This window comes from Rhinatrema bivittatum, chromosome 13 (assembly GCF_901001135.1).
Source record: "Rhinatrema bivittatum chromosome 13, aRhiBiv1.1, whole genome shotgun sequence".
In the NCBI taxonomy this organism is placed as follows: domain Eukaryota; kingdom Metazoa; phylum Chordata; class Amphibia; order Gymnophiona; family Rhinatrematidae; genus Rhinatrema; species Rhinatrema bivittatum.
The window spans coordinates 38,230,746-38,247,250 of NC_042627.1; the positions used below are offsets into that span (position 1 = coordinate 38,230,746).

The window sequence follows — 16,505 nt, forward strand, 5'->3', positions numbered from 1 at the left end:
GTATCGGGTGCGAAAAGAAAATGAGTGTTAAATTTCATAAAGCACATCTTATTATATCGGCGGAAAAGTTAGCATGAACACCAACACAATGAACCCTCCCCTTCTCTTCCCAGCTAAAAGCTCTCATTCATTGAGATTAAATTGAAACTGCAAACTCGGCTCCCCTCTGGGCAGGCCGTAGAATGTGGTGCACAGCTGATTGGCAGCAGGCAGGCGCAGGAAATAGCAGGGCGGGGAAGATGGGAAGCTCAGCTGATTGGCTGCGAACAATCAGGAAGTACGGGCAGCAAGCAGGCATGGCAAACTGGTTGGAAGTTAACAATTAAGCACTGCCTTTGCATTCTGTGTCGCTGCTGTACAAATGTTAAAGGGACTTGATAAGAAATTAAAAAAAAAAGGGGGAATGGAACATTTTGAGATTGTACATGGTAGAATGGGCCCACCCTTCTCCCGTTTAGGCACTGACCCGCCCCGTGCACTCTGCAACTGAGTAAATCAATCCAGACGGAGGAGGCTGCCGTCGTCTCTCCCTTCTCCAATCACCGGTCCAGGGATCATGGCAGCGGAGATCGCCTCTCGCCTGGCTGCCCAGGAGGAAGAAATCGGCTTTCTAACCCGGGAGATCGGCCGCTTGAAAGACCTGGAGGTGTCTGTGAGCAGCCCGGAGCTGGATAACCTGAGGAACGAGAACGAAAAGTTGCGCTACCGGATCGTGCACCTGCGCCGGAGCCTGAGAGCCGAGGAGGAGCAGGTGGCGGCTGCCACCTCATCAGCTCCGGCAGAACGCAAGGTAGCGAAAGACTGAACCATACGGGAAGGGCAGGCTGGTAGCATGGATGCTTTGCTTTAGGCTTGCCGGCCTAGGGCGGTCAAGTGTCCTGTTTTTAGAAGGATAGTCTCATTTTGGTTTAAATAAATTAGTCATTGTTACACTTTGTTCTGCAAAAGAAACACCCCCCCCCCCCCCAACGTTTCTATAGAATATTATATTATGACTCGACCCTTATTCCAGTCCTACCACCCTGTACTGTTCTGTGTTCAATTACATTTCAGAGCACTGAACAGACTCCGCTGTTCATCCTAGCTTATTGTAATTAATTAGCTTAAAAGATTGTAGTATTACATTTTTTAGTTTAAAAACAAGACACTGGGTATTTAGTCCTAAGTCATTGCCATATATTAAGAAACTGCCAAGTAAGCATAAAAGGATTTTGCTGCTCCAGTGTAATCCTTGCCTCACAGTAGGTGGGATGTGAAGCGCTTACTCCAATCCTTGGGACACACCAAACCAGTCAGGGTTTCGGATATCTATAATGAATATGCATGAGTAGATTTGTATGCATTGCTTCCGTTGTATGTAAATCTGTCTCATGCATATTCACTATGGATATCATCACAACCTGACTGTCTAGCAGGCTGATGCAATACCGTGTGCTCAGGTTAGCGTACGGGTTAACCTGCAGTTGGACACACATCCATAACCCCTAATGCTATAAGGGAACCAAGGTGTAATTAATAGCACTCATTTCATGTAAATGCCATGTTGATAAGGCTATTAGCTATTTCCCCTGGCATAAAAAATAAGTGCACTCGTGCACATTTTAACCCTTAAAAATTAATGCCAGCCCTGGAACTGGCATTTAAGTTCTGATGAGCCCCAAAAGTTGATGAGAAAGCAGAAAATATTGCTTTTCTGTGGTTCCTGTGAATTAATATCATGGCAATATTAAGTCGGAGGAACCACAGAAAGCAGCAACATGAAAAAAAATATTAAAAAAAAAAGTCTTGAGGGTGGGCGGGTTAGGAAAATGGATGCTCAATTTACGAGCATCCGTTTTCCTAACCTGTACACAGCCACTTCTCCTGGGCACCCAAGGAGGTGCTAGGGATGCACAATTTCCCCTAGCACCTCATTTGCCTACTGCATCGCACATCCGGGAGAGGTGGATGGGTGCACGTTAGGAAAGTTTTCCTGCGCAAATGTTTACTGAGGATTGGGTTGAGAATCCCTGCTTTACTTCATAGCCTGTTGTATTTGATTGCTTTGTTAATATGTTGAAAATATTTATAAATACAGTTTCCTGTCGTGTAGCCAGATGGACTCAGAACAAATGGGGGTATAGTGTGCTCGTGCTAGCAGTTGGAGACGGATCTGACGTCAGCACAGGTGCATATACCCCCACAGGAAGTGAAGCTCTTCAGTAATTTCCGTCTCCAAAGCAGTTTGGAGAGCCTGCACGCTCGCTGAGCGTGTTTCCAATCTACTTCTACTTTTCTACTTCTATTACTAAAATCTTTACAGGAACATCGAACCCCGCGCTCCTGCGGTGATACCACTAGTCCCTCCCCCAGTTGAGCTTCCCGGGGTGAGTTCCGTGCTCCCTCGGAGGTTTAGGCCTCGGTCCGGTGGCCGAATCGCGGCAAGGACCAAGCCTGCAGGCTAAGAGGCGCCTCGGTCCCGGCGTGGACCTGGGAGGCAGCGGGTGCATTCCTCAAGCGCGGTGGTGACGGTACTTCCCCTCTCCCCCACAGCCGGAGACTGCCCGGGTTCTAGCCGGGAAGCGCCGAGGATCAGGTAAGGCGCATAACTTTTACTTTTGGTCTCCGAAGTCAAGGATCGGCGGCGTTGCCTGTATGCGGCACGCCGCAGTGGTCGCCATTTTGTTGGCCCGGTTCAGGTATTGAGCGCCCATGATAGGCGCCTGTATTGAGCGCATACTGCTGACCGCATATTATTGAGCGCATATTCTGTTTAGCGTATATTGCTGACCGCATATTATTGAGCGCATATTCTGTTTAGCGTGTATTGCTGACCGCATATTATTGAGAGCGTATTGTGTTAAGCGTATATAGCTGCCTCTTAGCATTGAGAGCGTATTGTGTTAAGCGTATATAGCTGCCTCTTAGCATTGAGAGCGTATTGTGTTAAGCGTATATAGCTGCCTCTTAGCATTGAGCGCGTATTGTGTTAAGCGTATATAGCTGCCGCTTAGCATTGAGCGCATATTGTATTGAGCGCATATTGCTGCCGCATTTTCCTTTAGCGCAATGGACCAATCGAATGCCCCGGTGTCCCAGGCGGCGGCGCCTCCTGATTCCGGCGTGAAAGCTCACGGCCTCTGCTCAGCATGCCAGCTCAGAGCCACGCACAGCGAGGAGCCAGACTCCCTTTGTGCCCAATGTGAGGAGGCAGTGGGAGCCTCGGGCCAGGACCAGTCTCAGCCAAGGTTTGTGGATAGTTCTCCAGGGGCCATCCCGGGGGATCTGGTACCTAGGCGACTTGAGACCACCTCCATTTCATGGGTGGATCTCTTTAAGGGGATCCATGCCTTTGTACAGATGCAATCAGCTTCCCGTTCAGGCCCTGCTGTTACAGGGGCTGCTGCTCCTCCTGCTGCTCCAGTGGACCATGCTCCTGGACCTTCGCGCCCTTATCGTGCACCGCCTCCGGGCAGTCCGGTTCAGGCGGACCCTGATGTCTCTGAGACCGACTCAGAACCCTCCGAGGAGGGGGAACTTCCCTTGGGGATGGAGCCATATCGAACCATGAGGCGGTTCTTTCCCAAGGAAGATCTCTCCGACCTAATATCTTAGTGCCTGGCGGAGTTGGATATTTCGGGGCCCAGCTCTGCGGTGCCACCTACACAGAACCCTCTGCTGGAAGGTCTTCGTCCTTCAGCCCGCCATTTTCCCTTCTTGCAAGCCGCACAGCAACTGATAGATCTGGAATGGGCTGCACCGGCGGCCTCATTCAAAGGGGGGCGGGGCCTGATAGGCATGTACCCCCTGGATCTGGCTATCAAGGAGATGCTGGCGTGCCCTCAGGTGGACGCCTTAGTTAGCGCTGTGGTCGAGCGCACTACCATTCCAGTTGAGGGGGGGGGCGGCCCTCAGGGAGGCTCATGATGGGCGACTGGACGCCATCCTGAAACAGATATTTGAGGTGGCAGCTCTGTCTTTGCGAATCGCAACTTGCTGCACAGTGGTGACGTGCTCCTGTTTGTCACAGATTAAGAACAATGCTCCGGCAGCGGACATGGAGTCCTCTCTCTCGTTCCTCACGGATGCCGCATCCGACCTAGTCCGTACAACAGCTAAGGGGATCTCATCTTCTGTGGCTGCCAGAAGGCAGCTCTGGATACGGAATTGGTCTGCTGATGCTCCTTCGAAGACACGCCTCACCAGAATGCCCTTTAAGGGGTCCTTCCTGTTCGGCAGCGACCTTGATAAACTGGCCAGCACTTGGGGTGCTTCTCCCATACTTCGACTGCCAGAAGACAGGTTCAAAAGGAACCAGCACGCCTTTCCAAGGCCCGCCAGAGGCAGAAGTTCTCCACGCTTCAATCCCTATAGGGATCGCTACCAGGCACCTCGTCCTCAGGCCAGGAACCAGTCCTTTCGGCCCAAGCAGCAGAACAGAGGAGCCGGCTCGGGCTCAGGTCTCGGCCGTGCCTCCCAATGAGGTTCAGCCGATCCATCTGGGGGACGGGGCCATAGGGGGCAGGTTAACCCTCTTCTACCCCAGATGGGTCGAGATTACGTCGGACCGGTGGGTCCTCGCCATCATCCGAGAGGGTTATTTTCTGGACTTCCATCATCTCCCTCCGGACAGGTTTGTGGAATCCTCGTGTCCGATCCACAAGAAGGCAGCATTGGAAGCTACACTGGCGAGGCTCCTGTCCCCGAAAGCCATAGTCCCGGTACCTGCACGGGAAATGAATTCTGGGCATTATTCCATTTATTTCATGGTACCCAAGAAAGGGGGCACCTTTCGGCCCGTCCTGGACCTCAAGTCCGTCAACCAATACTTACGGGTCCCGAGGTTTCGCATGGAAACTCTGCGCTCAGTCAAGAACGCAGTACAGACAGGAGAATTCCTCATGGCCTTAGATCTATCAGAAGCCTACCTGCATATCCTGATTCATTAGGATCATCAGCGCTACCTACGCTTCAAGGTGCTAGGACGCCACTTCCAGTTTCGGGCTTTGCCCTTCGGGCTGGCCACATCGCCACGGACCTTCACCAAGGTGATTGTAGTGGTAGCAGCGGCGCTCAGATGGGAAGGAATCCTTGTCCATCCCTATCTAGACGATTGGCTGATCAGGGCGAAATCAAGAGAGGAGGATTAATGGAACAAGAGAGGATTAATGGAACAAAGTCAGCATGGCTTTACCCAGGGCAAGTCTTGCCTCACAAATCTGCTTCACTTTTTTGAAGGAGTTAATAAACATGTGGATAAAGGTGAACCGGTAGATATAGTATACTTGGATTTTCAGAAGGCGTTTGACAAAGTTCCTCATGAGAGGCTTCTAGGAAAAGTAAAAAGTCATGGGATAGGTGGCGATGTCCTTTCGTGGCTTGCAAACTGGCTAAAAGACAGGAAACAGAGAGTAGGATTGAATGGGCAATTTTCTCAGTGGAAGGGAGTGGACAGCGGAGTGCCTCAGGGATCTGTATTGGGACCCTTACTGTTCAATATATTTATAAATGATCTGGAAAGAAATACGACGAGTGAGATAATCAAATTTGCAGATGACACAAAATTGTTCAGAGTAGTTAAATCACAAGCAGATTGTGATAAATTGCAGGAAGACCTTGTGAGACTGGAAAATTGGGCATCCAAATGGCAGATGAAATTTAATGTGGATAAGTGCAAGGTGATGCATATAGGGAAAAATAACCCATGCTATAATTACACAATGTTGGGTTCCATATTAGGTGCTACAACCGAAGAAAGAGATATAGGTGTCATAGTGGATAACACATTGAAATCGTCGGTGCAGTGTGCTGCGGCAGTCAAAAAAGCAAACAGAATGTTGGGAATTATTAGAAAAGGAATGATGAATAAAACGGAAAATGTCATAATGCCTCTATCGCTCCATGGTGAGACCGCACCTTGAATACTGTGTACAATTCTGGTCGCCGCATCTCAAAAATGATATAATTGCGATGGAGAAGGTACAGAGAAGGGCTACCAAAATAAGGGGAATGGAACAACTCCCCTATGAGGAAAGACTAAAGAGGTTAGGACTTTTCAGCTTGGAGAAGAGACGACTGAGGGGGGATATGATAGAGGTGTTTAAAATCATGAGAGGTCTAGAACGGGTAGATGTGAATCGGTTATTTACTCCTTCGGATAGTAGAAAGACTAGGGGGCACTCCATGAAGTTAGCATGGGGCACATTTAAAACTAATCGGAGAAAGTTCTTTTTTACTCAACGCACAATTAAACTCTGGAATTTGTTGCCAGAGAATGTGGTTCGTGCAGTTAGTATAGCTGTGTTTAAAAAAGGATTGGATAAGTTCTTGGAGGAGAAGTCCATTACCTGCTATTAAGTTCACTTAGAGAATAGCCACTGCCATTAGCAATGGTTACATGGAATAGACTTAGTTTTTGGGTACTTGCCAGGTTCTTATGGCCTGGATTGGCCACTGTTGGAAACAGGATGCCGGGCTTGATGGACCCTTGGTCTGACCCAGTATGGCATTTTCTTATGTTCTTATGCCATCGGGCAACCAACAGAGTGATCGCCCTTCTGGAAAGCCTGGGATGGGTAGTCAACCTCAGCAAGAGTTGCCTACAGCCTTCCCAATCTTTGGAATATCTGGGAGTCCAGTTCGACACCCAGGCAGACACAGTCAGTCTCACCACCAAGAGAAGATTAAAACTTCAGACGCGTCTCCGGTCCTTGATGAGAGCCAGTCGACCCACAGCTTGGGATTACCTACAGGTTCTCGGTCTCATGGCATCCACCCTGGAAGTGGTACCCTGGGCGAGGGCCCAGATGAGACCTCTACAACGCTCCCTGCTCTCTCGATGGAGCCCCCGCTTCCGACATTACTCTATGCATCTGCCTCTACCAGCCAGAGTGCGGACTCAGCTACGGTGGTGGTTACAGTCCAACCACACGAGCAGGGGGTCCAAGATGTCCTCCCCCACATGGACTCTGCTCACCACAGATGCCAGCCTGAGCGGATGGGGAGCACACTGCGAAGAACTCACAGCCCAAGGGCGGTGGAACGGAGAAGAGTCGGGGTGGAACATCAACCGACTAGAGGCACGGGCAGTCCGGTTAGCTTGCCTGAAATTTGTTCACAGACTGAGGAACAGAGCAGTCAGAGTGATGTCAGACAACGCCACCACGGTGGCATACATCAATCGACAGGGCGGAACCAGAAGCCAACAGGTGTCCCTCGAGATAGCCCTGCTGATGGCTTGGGCAGAGGCGAATTTTCAGGACATCTCCGCCGTCCACGTTGCCGGAAGGGACAACACCACGGCAGACTTCCTCAGCAGAGAAAGCCTGAATCCGGGAGAGTGGCAGCTGTCCCCCACAGCTTTCCAGATGATTGTGGATCACTGGGGGATTCCGGACATGGACCTACTAGCGGACAGATCCAATGCTCAAGTTCCCAGATACTTCAGCCGCAGGCGAGATCCGTTCTCTCAGGGAATCGACGCCCTGGTTCAGCCATGGCCTCCAGGGGCCCTGCTATATGCCTTTCCTCCATGGCCCCTGCTGGGTGCCCTTATCCACAAGATTCGGAAGTACCGGGGCCTAGTTCTTCTGGTGGCACCAGACTGGCCAAGAAGACCCTGTTACGCGGACATGAGAAGACTTCTGGCAGGGGAGCCCCTTCCCCTGCCTCCGCTCAGGGACCTGCTACGTCAAGGTCCCATCCTCCACGAGGATCCAGCTCAATTCTCTCTTACGGTCTGGCCATTGAGAGGGCTAGACTGAAGAAAAGAGGTTACTCGGAGCCAGTGATAGATACACTCCTCCGAGCTCCAAGTTTTCCACATCCCTCACCTATGTCAGGATCTGGAGAGTATTCGAAGACTGGTGTGACACTTACGGCACCAATCCGCATGCGACCACAATCCCTATTGTTTTGGATTTCCTGCAGGATGGGCTTCAGATGGGTCTCTCCCTCAGCTCCATCAAGGTTCAAGTAGCTGCGCTGTCTTGATACGGTCCCAGGAGGGATGGCAAGACCATTGCCACGCATCCAGATGTTTCTCGCTTCCTGAAAGGAGTCAAGCACATTCGTCCGCCACTGAAGTGGCCAGTGCCTTTGTGGAACCTCAACATAGTTTTGGATTTCCTCGCGGGATCCACCTTCCGACCCCTTCGGGGCCTGTCTCTCCGTTCTCTAACTTTGAAGATGGTGTTTTTGCTGGCCATATGTTCAGCACGCCGTATCTCGGAGCTACAGGCGCTGTCCTGCCAGGATCCCTTCCTTAGGATCACTCCAGAGGCTATCCATCTTCGCACAGTTCCATCCTTCTTTCCGAAGGTAGTCTCACAATTTCACCTCAACCAGACCATATCCTTGCCAACCACGGCAGGTCTGAAGAAATCAGAAGAAGGGCGTTTGCTACGCCATCTCGACATTGGCAGATTGCTGCCCAGATATCTGGAAATGAAAGAAACAGTTCGAAAGTCTGACCATCTGTTCGTCCTTCACGGCGGGAAGAAACAAGGAGAAGCGGCCTCTCGGCCCACCATCGCCCGCTGGATTAAAGAAGTCATCAGAGCGGCCTACGTGGAGGCCGGGAAGTCACCGCCTCTACAAGTGAAGGCTCATTCTACCAGAGCCCAAGCAGCATCTTGGGCGGAATCTAGGATGCTGTCGCCTGCAGAAATATGTAAAGCGGCGATGTGGTCCTCCCTCCACACCTTCTCCAGGTTCTACCGACTGGATGTCCAGGCCAGGGAGGACACAGCATTCGCAAGGGCAGTTTTACACGGTCCTCAGGCAGCCTCCCGCCCAGTCCGGGAGTAAAGCTTTTGTACATCCCATTTGTTCTGAGTCCATCTGGCTACACGACAGGAAATGTTGAGATTACTTATTTATTTATTTTATTTATTTATTTAAGTTTTTTATATACCAACATTCAAGACAGTGGTCCCATCATGCTGGTTCACAAGAAACAGGGGTGAAACTTTACCATTTAACAAAAGTGCAAAAAAGCAGTTACATATAACAAGGACAACAATAACTTGGAATGAGAAGGGAAAAGAAGATTAGATATTGAAATATAAGTATAAATAACATTTTGAAAGGTGGCTATTAACGCTAATACTAGCGGAGCTTGTTGCGTGAAGGGAGATTAGATGGGGTTGGAGTTAGGAAAGGCCTGTGTGAACAGCCACGTTTTGAGTCTTATCTTGAATGTTGAGATGTTGGGTTCCATTCTAAGATCCGGGGGAATGGAGTTCCATAATGTTGGAGCGGCTGTGGAGAATGCCCGATCTCTAAGCGTGATGTGTCTGGTAGTCTTGGCTGGAGGTACTTGAAGTGATCCTTTGTAAGCATCTCTTGTCGGTCTTATGGAATGGTGTAATCGGAGGGGAATATGGAGATCGATTGGGGCTAATTGATGGATATTTTTGAAGATGGTGAGAATGGCCTTGTAGATTATTCTGAAGTGGATGGGCAGCCAATGGAGGTCCATCAAGATCGGTGTTATGTGTTCTCTTCTCCTGGTGTTGGTGAGTATACGGGCGGAGGCATTTTGTACCATTTGTAATGGTTTGGTGTGTGATGAAGGGAGACCAAGCATGATGGTATTGCAATAGTCCAGCTTTGCGAAAATGATTGATTGTAGGATCGTTCTGAAGTCATGTGTGTGGAAGAGAGGTCGTATTCTTTTCAGCACTTGGAGCTTGTAAAAGCAGTCTCTGGTGGTTTTGTTTTTTTTTTTTTTACTTACCTGATAATCTCGTTTTCCTTAGTGTAGACAGATGGACTCAGCATCCCACCCAGCTGCCTGTATACATTGGTTTCACCGATTCAAGGTAAGCCTTATCATTTCTTACATGAGTGCGTCCACTCTACCAGGTGTCGACGCCTTCCGGTTGGGAATGCTGGCAGTCTCCAGCTACTATCAATCGGTCAGGGGAATCCTGTTTTCACTATTTCATTGACCGTCAGTACACATATATCCATAACAGCTTTTGCAAGGAAGATTACTGAAGAGCTTCACTTCCTGTGGGGGTATATGTACCCGTGCTGACGACAGATCCGTCTCCAACTGCTAGCACGAGCACACTATACCCATTTGTTCTGAGTCCATCTGTCTACACTAAGGAAAACGAGATTATCAGGTAAGTAATCTCAACATTTTCTCCCATTTTGTGCTCAAAGGTAAAACAGGGAATCTGTCATGAAAGGTATTTTTGTGTGCCATGTATGCCTTTTAGAAGAGTCTATTTACTACATTTGAAAGGTTTTTATTGACCAGATAAATGTAATTACAAGTATTGATTAAAAAGCAGTTTGATCGCATGTGACAGTGTATGTATTTTGGAGACATTCCCTGTTTTAAACTCTGCATCTTCTGTTTATGCAAATCATTGAATTTATAAACCAATAAAGATAGTTCCGTAGTAAATGTTAATAGTTGTATATAGTGGTGCAGAGTGTTTTCAGTTTTAACTCATTTTGCTGCCCCTCAGAATTCAAAAGAAAGTCCTGGTATTGCTGAAAGTAAGAGAAAAGACAAGAAAAAGAGAGCGAAATTCCTGTTGGACAGACTGGCAAGATAACTAGCAAAATAACCTTCACTTGTAGTACTAATAATAATACACAGCGGTTACTTTGGTAATGGTTTGGAACAACTGTTAGTCTGACCCAGGTGGTAGGAGGAGGGGGACACATCTTAAAGCATTTACCCCCTCCTCTTGCCAGTGAGCAGAGGCTCAGATTGCTAGTGGGGAGGCGGGGGGAGGTGTGGAAGCCAGAGGGAGGATTAATCAGTGGGAGGGAGTGGTAGAGTGGAAGGATCAAGTGGTGAAGACCTAGTGAATCCATAAGTCTGATCCAGGTGTCAGGAGAAGGCAGAGAGGGCATGAAGTGCTTCTCTCTTCCTCTGGACAATGAAAGGGATGATTGGCTCAAGGAGAGAGAGGGTGAATAAGGGTTCGGCAGGGTGATATGAAGGGATGGGCAGAAGTGAGAGAGGAGGGATTTCTGGATATGAGACTCAACTGAGGATTTATGTGACAGAGAGAGATGAGGAAAGAATACTACTGGGGATGGGATTGCGAGTAGGAAATCTTCCCTTTCTGGGTTCCATATTGACTGCCACAGGTGCAGCAATCACAATCAGGCCGATACAGTAAAGTTCATGGGCGAGCTCCTGGTCTCCCGGCGCGCTCACAGGCCAGTGTCCTGTGCACGCGATTCAGTAAACTTAAATATTTAAATTAGGGCCGGCGGTAAAAAGAGGCGCTAGGGACACTAGCGAGTCCCTAGTGCCTCTTTTTGGTCAGGAGCGGCGGCTGTCAGCGGGTTTGACAGCCAACGCTCAATTTTGCCGGCATCGGTTCTCAAGCCCGCTGATAGCCACGGGTTCAGAAACCGGACGCCAGCAAAATTGAGCGTCCAGTTTTCGAGCCGCGGGCCAATTTCAAATTTTTTTTTTAAACTTTTTTTTAACTTTCGGGACCTCCGACTTAATATCGCCATGATATTAAGTTTTTACTGCTTTTCTGTGCACTTTCCCGGTGCCGGCAGAAATTAAGGTAGGCGCTAATTTCTGAAAGTAAAATGTGCGGCTTGGCTGCACATTTTACTTTCTGTATCACGCGGGAATGACTAATAGGGCCATCAACATGCATTTGCATGTTGCGGGCGCTATTAGTCGGGAGGGGAGGTTGGACACGCGTTTTCGACGCGCTAATACCCCTTACTGAATAAGGGGTAAAGCTAGTGCGTCCAAATGCAGGTTAACAGTGCGCTCCACCGGAGCTCACTGTACTGTATTGGCCTGAATAAAAATAAACGTCCCTTACAGTCTTCAGTTTGGCCCACAAATTTTATTAGATTTCCTTTGTTCCAGATTCATGTATTGTCCATTTCTGTTTGGAAAACTGATTATAAACTAGCAAAGACACACAAAACATTTGTGATCAAAACGGATTCTTTATTGTAACTATACTCCTGGAAATACAGGTTTAGCATGGAGAACTGATGAATGAAGGGGCAATGTTTTTCTCCACATTTAGGCATTTGCAACATAGGTAACTGCCTCTAGTGCCAACTTTTTATAACCTGAGAACTGCTGCCTCCTGGGCCTACACTTGTCAACTTGAAAATTCAGCTCTGGGCAGGCACTGAAAAGCCCTTCGGTGATCCTGTCCCTGCAAGATTTCCATGGTAACAGGAAGCCTGTGCAGAAGGAAGAGGTGGGCATCACCCCAAGGCCTTTGAGTGCTTTCATTGAGTTTTCAGGAGAATCTGGGCCGGATGTATGTTTGTGATTCCCTCCCTACCTCTGATAATTTTTGGGAGGGGGGGGGACCCTCACCCCACTATCTGTGGGCACTCTAATATTAAATTAGGCCTTTGTAGAACTTAGCTCTGTTTTCATAGGGTGACTGCAATTTGTTTTACTTACTATTTTAATTTTCTTTGATATGTGAACTGGCTTTTCAGTTATCACAAAGCCATGTACAATAATACAATCCAAATTGCATACAAATAATCATCATTGTACAAAAATAAAAATAAAGCTGCACGTAAATATAGTCATGGTCACATCTCAGTGGCTAGCAGGTAAATATGTGAGGTAAACTTTGCACAATAAATCATTATGCAAAAATAAAGTTAAAATAAAACAGCAAGTTTGTTTTTTTGTTTTTTTGCTTTGCTACAGTGCAAATCAAGATTTTTTTCGTTTTTAAACTAGAAATGGCATCCAATCTTGTTTACAGGCACAGAGTAAGCCTTCCTTCCTAGAAGACAGGCTGAAGCTGTACGAAAAGCTGAAGAAAGAGCATGATGCCCTGCTTTCCCACAGAGCAGCCAACGAGAGCAAACCTATCAAAGTAACGCTTGCTTCAGGAAAGGTGATTGAAGGGGAATCATGGAAAACAACTCCTTATCAAGTGGCTGCCGGAATCCGGTGAGCATTGCCCATATAGAATCACTTAAGTCTGATAGAGAAGGTGGTGATGGCCATCGGTATTCATGCAGCAGCAGTCTTCACATGGGATGTTAACTAAGTATTTAAACTGCCCCTTTAAAATCCCCGTTAGCCTGTTTGTAACCTTAAGTACTTCTTGTTCTGTATAGGAAGCTGCCTGATGGCCTTGCTAGCCACCAAAAGGAGTAGATTGAGGGGTTCTCCCCGCTGGCTTCTGTACATAATTTCTGTACTCAGGGCCAGGGCAACAAGAACACTTCGACTCAGCAAGAGGTTTAAAATTTAGTTTATTTGGCTTTTTAAAGAAGAGTCAAAGACAAGTGTTCCTGGGAGATGCTATATGCCCTCTATCTGTAATAACTAGCATCTCAATGAATATATGACATGCCCTGACTTATATAATCAAAATACAGCACTACCGAAGTTTCCAGAATGCCCAAAGATACATTATGCTGTTGTCATGACAATCTATCATGTATAGGAAATGCTTGTGAGGACATCCTCCATTCATTTGTAAAAATCATATTCTTTACTTGCCTTCCCTGAAACCACCCTTCCACCATAAAAGTTTCTTTATCACCATGGCTTAGATGCACTTTGTTCCTCCTGGTATCCTGTTGTTCTTTGTTGTGTAAACAGATAGCAAGTCTGTGGTTTGAATAGGAGATAGGCCTGAATTCTGTTTGTTAGCACCAGGATTTAATTAAAACTGTAACCTCAAAGGATCTTCTTTTCACCTGGTTTCTGTCCGTTGAGATATACATTTGTAAGACAAAAGCTTACATCCTGGTTTCATGCGAACCCAGCTTCATTGTATTATGAAGTAAATGTTGCCATTGAATAGGCCTCTTCCTATTGGTGCCAGTAGGTCTATCTCAGGGACATTCTGCAAATCATGCTCAGAAAGGCACTCAGAGTTCATTCACCTCTGACAGGCCACAGTACAGCAGAGGCGTCTGGGTATTTTTCCTTCCTAATATTGTGTATCTGATTAATCATATTCTTCACTTCACAGAGACAAAAGATGTTGGAATTGGCTTTTGAGAGTTGAGGAAAGCAGGATTCTGCTGTTATTGGGGAGGAGGGGACACTGATTCAAAGTGTGTGGCCAGAATAACCAGATTTACCCAGTCTAATACAGTCAGACCAGTACACTGCTCTGTGTTGTATTCTGTTAAAGTGAACTTTTAAACCCAGGCAAGGAGATTGCATGGTAAAGAGGCTCTGCTTTGATTAGGTGGCATGTTGCATAACCTTAAAGATTGGATTATCCTTTCAAAAAAAGTAGGCCCCCCACTTTTTTTTTTCTTCTCTCACTATATTTGATTTACTTACTTCCACATATGGTTTGCAGAATCATTAAGACGTTTTGCAAATAACAGAAAAAAAAGGGGTTGAATTAGGACAAATTTGAAACTTCATATGCATTCATAATTAAATCGTCTTTAAAAAAAAAAATTACAAAATCTATCTAAAATGAAGAGCACATCTTACATTCACTCACCTTGTGTTTGGGGTCAGGGCATTCTTGCTGCAAACGCCCAAAAACTTTCCTTAGGAAATGTAAATATCACCTGGGAAAACGGATTTGGAAGGGGAAGAAAGGACATTATAGGTCACCGTCATGGGGATTGAGTCTAATATCACAAAAAATCTAGCAAGGAGCAGACCTTGCCACAATCCTCAACCTCTTCTTATACGAATCTCAAAGCTTGGTTAGTTTTGTTCAAGCTTTCAGACTCTCTGCATTTCCTGGCACTCTCACATCCAAATGAACATCTCAGCCCCTGAGAGTCCAGGAGCCATCTATTGAGTGTCCTCTCACCTAAGCTAGAGGGTTTGCTTTTACTTTTTATGTTCAAACGTTTTTTTATTATTTGCCTTAAAATAACACAAGGTAATACAATATCAGTCCGGAGGACAACGTGTTCCTGAGTCATCCCCGGGTATACAAGATGTAATGAACAACATATGAATACAATAACATACAACTGTCCCAGCCCCCCCCCCCCACTCCTCAAGGAAACTAACTGACATATGTCCAGCGAATCGCTACCACGTCAGATCAATAGGAGAATAAAGGAAGTCCATAGAAGGTCACACAGACTCGTTTATCACCCATTAATTATCAAACTTCGTACCCGCTGTGGAAGAGTCTGTAGATATAAGTCCCAAATGGCCATGAATTTCTTCTTCTGGCTAGGAGAAAATCTCGCGGAGGAGGCTTCCATCTGCATCATGTGGTGTAGACCATTACGCCAGGCCCAATACAAGGGGCTAGTAGGATCTCTCCAAGAGGCAAGTATAATCTTTTTCGCCACTAGGCATGCTTTCTGAATAAATAATCGGGATCCCAAAACTCTCACCCGCAGGGGCGAAATGCAGCCAAATAATAGCCAGTAATAAGAGTGGGGGATATGTATATCTACTACAAGCTCTAGATAATGTACCACCTTTTGCCAGAAAGATTGTATCTTTGGACAGGCCCAAAACGCATGAGACAAGGACCCCCAGTGCAATCCACATCGTGGGCAATTTGGCGTAGATGCTATTTTGGCATTAAATGCATCTTGGGCCGATATATACCCACGACGAAGGAATTTATACTGCATTTCGCGGTAATACATATTAGCTGAGAGTTGTGAGATACGCCGAAAAGATGCATTAATAATGGCCGGAGTTAGCAGAAACACCCCCTCCCGGTTCCACCGCTCCACCAGAATAACGCTTGTATCCAGAAATGTCAATTGTTTAAGCAGCCTATAATGTAATGAAAGAGATGGAGGTGGAACTTGTTTCAATGCTAGATTCGTTACAGTCTTCTGAAAGGTCGACACTTGCCAAGAGTCATGCGGCAGGGACGCAATATAATGATGAAGTTGTAAATATGGGAACACCTCTTTATCAGAGATACCATAAGCTACCTGTACCTCCTTAAATTGCATTAATTGGCCATCTGTATTAAACACATGACCCAAGTGTGTAATGCCCAACCTACCCCAACTTTGAAAATACCTTGTTTGCGAACCCGGAGTGAATTCCGGGTTCCCTTGAATCGGCAAAAGAAAAACGCAGATGCGATCCTGCTTAGACAAACGCATAAATTTTTTTTTTTTTTTTTATTTAAAGTTTATTGTACTCCATATCCATGACAAGACATATCATGTAACCCAATGAGAATACAGAAAATTTGTCTATAAACAACAGATCCAAACATTGGTAAATATTTGTAACAGCTGTTATCAATCAATAAAACCTTATGCCGTCTCCTATACATCTCTTAATTATTGCTAAGTCTAGCACTCATAAACCAGCATATGTAAGTAACAATGTACCATCAACAGTTTGCATACCCCAACCCCTAACTTTCCCACCATTACTCCTTTGCCATGTATTTCGAAAGCTGTTCACTAGGCCGATGCAGGATTATCTAACGGTCCTAACTTGCTCGAAGAGAACTTTTGCCACTGTCTATAATTGCACCATATGTGCAAAAATTTCCCATATGATTTATGTAAATGGGCTGTAATTTCAGCCAAGGTATATATTTTCTTTAACTTATCTTGCACCC

At 46.6% G+C, this 16,505-nt stretch overlaps 1 protein-coding gene across 2 annotated transcripts in view; it reads left to right on the top strand.

Moving 5' to 3' along the window:
* Positions 1 to 262: 262 nt before the first annotated feature.
* The window catches only part of LOC115074847 (threonine--tRNA ligase 2, cytoplasmic-like), a 112,104-nt gene continuing 95,861 nt past the window's right edge, over positions 263 to 16,505 (top strand). Inside the window, exons 1-2 of one of the 2 annotated variants that reach the window (XM_029574767.1) lie at positions 263 to 790; positions 12,723 to 12,913. In XM_029574767.1, coding sequence (XP_029430627.1) covers positions 557 to 790; positions 12,723 to 12,913 — 425 coding nt within the window. In that variant the 5' untranslated portion in view covers positions 263 to 556. The remainder of the gene's footprint in view (positions 791 to 12,722; positions 12,914 to 16,505) is intronic. The other variant, XM_029574766.1, reaches the window with a different exon arrangement.